The 7,289-nt window shown below is 48.0% G+C and overlaps 1 protein-coding gene across 1 annotated transcript; it reads left to right on the plus strand.

Annotated features, from left to right (window-relative positions):
- The first annotated feature begins 2,750 nt into the window (after window positions 1-2,750).
- Window positions 2,751-6,401, plus strand: LAMTOR5 (late endosomal/lysosomal adaptor, MAPK and MTOR activator 5). The gene is made up of 4 exons (XM_059675283.1): window positions 2,751-2,904; window positions 3,684-3,745; window positions 5,492-5,609; window positions 6,105-6,401. Exons 1-4 carry the CDS (start codon window positions 2,870-2,872, stop codon window positions 6,160-6,162), a joined length of 273 nt encoding a protein of 90 aa, XP_059531266.1. The 5' UTR covers window positions 2,751-2,869; the 3' UTR covers window positions 6,163-6,401.
- Window positions 6,402-7,289: the final 888 nt, after the last annotated feature.

Raw genomic sequence — 7,289 nt, forward strand, 5'->3', positions numbered from 1 at the left:
AGGGCTTCGTTCCGATTTGTCAAGGCTGCATTAACAGGGCAGCGAATGGAGACTTCGACATGGGAGTCTGAGCGCATTTATCCTCAGTAGCAAAACGAATGAAGCAGCAGGGAGAAAGCCTCCTGAGCTGGGGTCTCTCCAGCCAACCCCGAGTCGCCTCAGATGTGTTTTGCTTGTATCTCCCAGAACCGGCTCGGCTGTAAACGCTCGGAGGCAGTGCCAACCTCACTGCCGTGGACTGACAGCCCAGCTCACTGCGTAGAGAGGCTCGGGTCAGAGAGGCCGGGGGTGTACTCCCCCACCCACTCCCTCTCCACACACTCAGCGAGCACCTTGCAGGCCAGGCTCCGGGGTATAAAACAGACTCAAGTCCCAGTCACATGGATCATGCCACCACGGTTGGCCAACGCAGGAAACATATCTTAGCCAAGTATCAAGGCTGGGAGCATGCTGGAAAGATTATCTGCTCTCTTCTCTTGCCTCGGGGAGGGTGACCCTCCCAACTGGTTTTTCTTTTACATAAGGGCTGCCAAATGCTGGGGGCATCACAGACAGTGACTTCGACTGGCAGGATTTATTACTATTTGTGTATATTGGCTTCTCAGGGCTGTCAGAGCAACATACCATAGCCTGAGTGGCTTCAACAGAAATGTAGTGCCTCACCGTTCTGGGGGCGAGAAGTCCAAAATCAAAGTGTTGGCGGGGTGGGTTCCTTCTGTGGCTGTCAGGGCCTCTCTCCGTGGCGTGGAGATGACCGGCTTCTCCCTCTGTCCTTTGGAGGAGGAGAGGAAGAAGGAGATAAAGGTGGTTAAAGTTTGGTATTTAAAGGCTCTTGACCTTACACAGAGTCCACGCCCAAAAGACCCACCAAGATTCTTCAGTAAATGTGGGCTGGATTCCTACGTGTCCCCCAGTGCTCACATGAAGAAAGGGAGAAGATGCTCTTCCTGGCTTTGAAAAGTAAACATAAAAAATTACAATGCGATACCCTGGCCAGTGTGGCTCAGGGTTTGGGTGCCATCCCGTGCACTGAAAGCTTGCAGATTCCATTCCCAGGCAGGGCACATACCCAGGTTTTGGGCTTGATTCCTGGTGTGTGTGTGGGGGGGTGTACAGGAGGCAGCCAATCGATGGTTCACTCTCACATCGATGTTTCTCTCTCTCCTTCTCCTTTCCTCTCTCCCTAAAAATCAATAAAAATATATATATTTTAAATTACAATGCAATGAGGTAAGTACTCCTGTCATCCCAGAAACAGTTATCAGCACTCAAAACTGAGACTCAAGAATCATCAAATAGCCCTGGCTGGTTTGGTTCAGTGGATAGAGCGTCGGCCTGCAGACTGAAGGGTCCGCGGTTTGATTTTGGTCAAAGGCACATGCTCAGGTTGCAGGCTCGATCCCCAGTAGGGGCTGTGCAGGAGGCATCCAATCAATGAGAAACATCCATGATGAGATGTTTCTCTGTCCCTCTCCCTTCCTCCCTGAAATATATATATATGATTTATTTATTTAAAAAATAAAATAAAATCATAAAAGTGACTCATACTTTTATTGGACCTCGCTGCCCTGGAAGTTAAAAAGCCAGCTGGGAGGCACCAGCTCAGCAAAGCGTTACCTGGGACCACAAGGGGGCAGTACTGCAGCGCTGAGCTGCCTCGGGCAGGAGGCTAGCGGGAAGCAGTCTGGCTCCTAACATTTATTCTAATGCTTTTAATGGTAGTTTAAAATTGCTTTTTCTAAAGTTTAAATGGTCCATATTATGTTATCCCTGAGTTAAATAATAAAAATAAGAAGCTTAAATAGTAATTTCTCTATAAGTTCCAAACTCCTGAATTACAATATTCAAGACTGGAATTTAAGGAAGCTGCAAGTTTCACCATCACAGCTAGGGAAGAACGGCAGGCACAAACTATAAGCGACCCAACTGCACATTAAGGGGCTGGTGAAATGAATTAAGGTACAGCTATAATATGGAATATTATGTGAGGATTACAAAGGATGTAAGTAAATTATTATTAACACGGAAATACATTTATGCAAAATTCTGTGAAAAAGCCCAGCTACAGAAGTGTATGCCCGGTATGCATGTCAATTGTAAAATTGAAAAGAAGAAAAAAGCATGCATTGGCAGAGGGTGGGCTGAAAGGACACTGTCCAAGACATTAACAATCATCTCTGCACAGACTACGGGTGGCCTTCCTTCCTTCTTTTTGCAACTGCTTTATAATTCATTTTTAAAGTTATTTTTAAGTTGTCCTGCCCGTTCTTCTTTTCTAATGCCACCGTCTTTCCCAGCCTGTCCTGAGCCCTTGCTCAAGAAAGAACCAGTGTGTCTTCGTTAAAATCCCGGCACTTCCCAGTACCTCGCTGGGGTTTGCACCTTGTCCCACCTCGTCCTCTAGCCCCGTGTGCGTGTCGTCTCCCCTCCAGGCCCGTGGAGCTCTGCACGGGGTCCCGTGTCTCCTCGGGGTCCCGACCCGCTGCCCGGAGCCCACCTGCCTGGCCACCGCGTTAGGATAAAACGAACACAGGTCTGGCCGACGTTTCGCCGTCGGCCGAACCAAAACCCCAAGGTTCCACCCCTGACACAAGGTGACCGGCCAGGAATCAACGCCCCGAGGCCAGGCTACGGACCTCTCCCCCGCGGGACAGCCGCGCCGCCGGCCGCCGAAGCACCTGTCACCGCCCGGGTGTCAGCAACTGGGCGGAGTGGACGCTTCCGGTACGCAACGCGGAGGCGCCGCCGCGAAGTTTGTCCCTTCGGAGACGCCGTGCAGGCCGCTCGTGTCACGTGATCTAGGCGCCCCCTGAAGGCGGAAGCGGCGCGCTGCGGGGCTTGGGTCGGGGTGGACGGCCAAGCCAGCGGGATGGAGGCGACCTTGGAGCAGCACTTGGAGGACACGTGAGTGGCGCGGGCACTTGATCGGGACAAAGTGCGCGAGCTGCGAGGGCCGGCCGGGCGGCTTGGGGACGCCGCGCGACCCCCGGGCGCGGGTCAGGCGGTGAGCTGGCTCCGGGCCGCGGGCGGCCAGTGACCCGGAATCAAAATCCCGCCCGCGGGGCCCCGCACTCTCCCCAACGTTGCTCCGCGGCCCGACCCCTGAACCGCCCGCCCTGCTGGCATTGTCTGGACAGGGGCCGCCCTCGCGAGTTTCAGGAACTGGGTTAATTTGGGGGAAGGACGTGCCACCGTGTAGACTAATCCTGCAGTGTACACACACACACACACACACACACACACACACACCCTCCCTCCTCCTCCCGTGTGTGACCAGTTACTTGGTGATTAAAATGAAACACATGCCTTCAGTTTTTCAACGAGGAGTATCTACTAGATTCCGAGGGAAGTGGACGGGGCAGCACCTCCGTCGCACGGATGCCCTCAGCTACCCCGCTCCCCCCCAGGAGGCACCGCGTTACACGAAAGCGCCGTTTTTAACGAGGGACACAGAGTCCTAGGTCCTGGAATGCCTGTGCCCGCCTAAGCACCTGGGCACGCTCTTTTCTGTCATCAGAGAGAAACTCACCTATTTAGGTTTTTTTTCTCTCGTGGTGGGGAGGGGGGTGATAAATTTGAGAAACGCTCATTTAAAGCACGTGATACAGTGCCTGCCTGGTGGTAGAATGCCTGTGTGTGTTGTAATGTTTTAAGTTCCTTTTCTCACGTGTCCCTGGAAATAGAATGAAGAATCCATCCATTGTCGGAGTCCTGTGCACAGACTCACAAGGACTTAACCTGGGCTGTAAGTACCTCCCGCAACCCTTTGGTGGCTTGCACAGCATTGAGGTTGACTGGGAGTCCGTGTGCAGTTACCCTGCCACTTTCCAGTCATTTCTGTAAACAGTTATCTCCCGATAAGGAGATTAGGAGATGGAACTTTTCACTGGGTGCTTGTGAAGGTAGAAACATTCCTGCACTGCAGCCATTTCTGCTGAAATAGTATTTGACCCATTTTAAAAAGTGGGTTGGGGAAAGCCTTCAGGTAATATTGAATGTGTGCCGTCTGCTTGGACTGCGAGGCTTCGGATACTGATCTTCTCGTTCCCACATTATTCCTGCAAGATGCTATTTTTTAGTCTACACTTAACAGTGAGGCGGCAGTAAAAATGAGGCGTCAGGGTTGGACACACCTGGGTTCAACCGCCTGCTCTTCTGTTTGCTTGGACCACAAAGAACCTTTCTGAGCCTGTTTCTTTACTGGGTTGTTTAATAATTATTATCGAATTACATTTATGAAGCTTTTACTGTGTGCCAGGCACCGTTCTAAGTATTCTACATATGCTAACTCATTTAATCCTCAAAACATGAGGTAGATAAAGAAATTAAGTGGTTGCCCTGGCCCGAGTGGCTCAGTGGGTGGGAGCATTGCCCTGTGCACTGAAAGTTGGGGGTTTGATCCCCAGTTGGAGCGTTCATGGGAGGCAACCAATCAGTGTTTCTCTCTCACATCGATGTTTCTCTTCCTCTCCCTCCAAAATCAATAAAAGCAGATCCTTGGGTGAGGATTAAAGAATTAAGTGGTCTAGCTGGGATTTGAGTCTGGCTCCAGTCTCAATCACAATAGTGTAAGATTGTATGTGTAAAACATAACACATAACCCAGACATAATGCTCAATAAACGGTAACAATTACAGATGAAGAAATAACTAAGGGGGTGGGGACACTTGCCAGCTCACTAATGGAAATTCAAGGAAATAGAAAACTAAATTAGTTCCTTAAACAAGCCTTCAAGGCCCCAAAGACTGCACTGTCTGTGCAGTTAATGTTCTGTATAATAATAGTCAACCCAACAAATCTGCTACAGTAGCATGTCTGTTACCCGATTTAGCAGATGGGCTTGCATTGCCCTTATGTATGCAAATATATTGTAAATTAGTAATTACTTTTTGTGCCTGCCACCCAAGGTTTAGTTATTATCTACAGGCCAAAACAAAAGCCAATTCTGTTGGTATTGGAAAATAGCCAGCTTATTCTAACGGGGTGAATTGCTCACAGAATGTCCACATATGCTGTCAAGTTGGACTTACAGCTGAGCTCCCAAGAAAACTTTCATACTCTTTGAGGTGGAGCTCAGTAAAGGTAATCAATTTCCTACGAGGAATAAGTTTCAACAGGTCTCATCTGTACTGCTGTTTGTCGATCTCACCTCCGAACTTCTTGTTGATTTCAGCAAGGTTCCTGTGAAATAGATTTATGACTTTCAGAGCAACTTGAAATTACAGCTTCCTTATATGTTTGAGATGGTGTTTAAAGATGGTGATGGGAATGACTTTGAAAATTGAGTGTCTGTTATGGCTTTATTGATTGAGGAACTGGCGTGTGGCTTTCTCACAGAGGCAACCAGCTGAGTACAGCAGAGCAAAATCATTTCATGTCAGTAACCTAAGAGCCCATGAACTGAACTCTCATGAATAATTCATGAGGCACTACTACAGCTCTAAGCTCATTTTTAAGAGTCGGGCAACATGCTATCATCTGTGTCTTCCAGGCCGTGGGACCCTGTCGGATGAGCACGCCGGGGTGATATCTGTGCTAGCCCAGCAAGCGGCTAAGCTAACCTCAGACCCCACTGATACTCCTGTGGTGTGTCTAGAGTCCGATAACGGGTGAGTCGAAGGCAGCAGGTCCCTTCCTTCCCTTTTTATTTAGGAAGATTTTTAGAATGACTGGGGCCTGCCCTGTGCTCCTTGGTGGTTCTTCATTCAGAGGGCAAAGTAAAAATAGGAAGTCCAATCAGAGAACAGAAACTGCTTCTGTAATAATGGAAGTACTAACGATCTTCCGAGTGAGTGTCAGAACAGTGGACACGAACAGAAGACAGACTACGCGATACCATGACAGCTCGTAAAGAGAAAATGTGTGACAGGACACCTGCAGATAAAGCCAGGGAAATAGTACAGTGGTTGAGTGCTAGGGAGATCAGTGTCATTTCATTTTTATAGTTAATACTTTTCTGTATTTCCCACATGTTTTGCTGTGTTCATATATTGCTTATATATATATGTAGAAAACATGGCATTTTCATTGTGTCCTAAACCATTCACGTCACACTGCCTCCCACGTGGGACGTTTCACTGCAGGTCTTCCACTTTGCCTTCCAGGAACATTATGATCCAGAAACACGACGGCATCACAGTGGCTGTGCACAAGATGGCCTGATGGCGCCCAGGTTCTCCCGCAGCGCTCTGCTCCTCGCCTTACTGTTAGTTTCAGTGGTTAGGCCTGTCATCCAGTGAGCTTGGGGCACTTTTGTATTAATTTAGGCTAAGTTGCTTTCGGACACTCTATGGACTGACTTACCAAAATATTAGTAAGAAAGGATCTTGTTTTGCAGCAGTAGGTCTGGGTGACTTTGTATATAGAATCCTGTTGTGTTCAATAAACCTCGTTCGAGGAAAGCTTGGATCTTTTCTGGATTCTTTAAACTCTTATCAGTCTGAACACGCCCGACCTTGCCCTAACTCTCATCCATGTTCATTTTTTCAATTACCAAACTGAAAATTGTTTCAGAGGCCTTTGTTCCAAATTACTCTCTTCTCTTTCAGAAGCTTCCTCAAATACATATATCCTCACAGAAGTATCCATGGGTATTAAATCAAGCATATCCCTACCCCATAATAAAAATATAATGGCTAATATCATTAAGCACTTACTATATGCCAGGAACTCATTTAATTCTCATTCATTGGAAAGTAGGGATATTCGTGTCTAGTCTTTACCACATACTCAGTGGAGTGAGGGTAACAGTGACTTAGGAGAGATCAAGCTGCAATTCTTGTTGAATAGCTTTCGGGCCAAGAGTCAGAAGGTTGGAGGTTAAGGAACTTATTTATGTTTAGACTATAGAAGTTTCATTAAGTCAACTGGGTACAGACGCCAAAATGCTAATATCCCAATGGTGGCTAAGGAGTCTTTGTTCTTGATATTAGGCCCCAACTGATGAATAAGAACCATTTTTAGTGAACTAAGTATCAACAGTGGGCCTAATAATGTGCCGTCATATAAATATTCCTCACAACAAACTTGTAAAATAACATTTTACGGAAACATTCAGAGAGGATAACTGGCCGAGAGTCTGCAGGCTTAAAAGGTGGCAAAGTTGAGATTCTAACCAAGTGAGCATTTCCCACTACACCCCCAAAGCTCCCTCGATGAAAGCTGTGCCAGGGGTTCATCTCTGAGGCCTCTGCAGCCCTCCCAGCCCGACGCTGCTGACACACTGCGTATCCCCGGCCTCTGCCTCCATCGGAGCTCTCCGTCAACATGAAGCCTGGCCTCGTCTCATC

The sequence above is a fragment of the Myotis daubentonii genome, chromosome 18 (genome assembly GCF_963259705.1).
Source record: "Myotis daubentonii chromosome 18, mMyoDau2.1, whole genome shotgun sequence".
Taxonomy (NCBI): Eukaryota; Metazoa; Chordata; class Mammalia; order Chiroptera; family Vespertilionidae; genus Myotis; species Myotis daubentonii.

Excerpts from the sequence above, each read along its gene's own strand:
- LAMTOR5 (XM_059675283.1), top strand. The coding sequence starts at position 2,870 with ATGGAGGCGACCTTGGAGCAGCACTTGGAGGACAC. Across the intron at positions 2,905-3,683 it reads GAGCAGCACTTGGAGGACAC|AATGAAGAATCCATCCATTG; the intron begins GTGAGTGGCGCG and ends CCCTGGAAATAG. Across the intron at positions 5,610-6,104 it reads TGTCTAGAGTCCGATAACGG|GAACATTATGATCCAGAAAC; the intron begins GTGAGTCGAAGG and ends TTTGCCTTCCAG.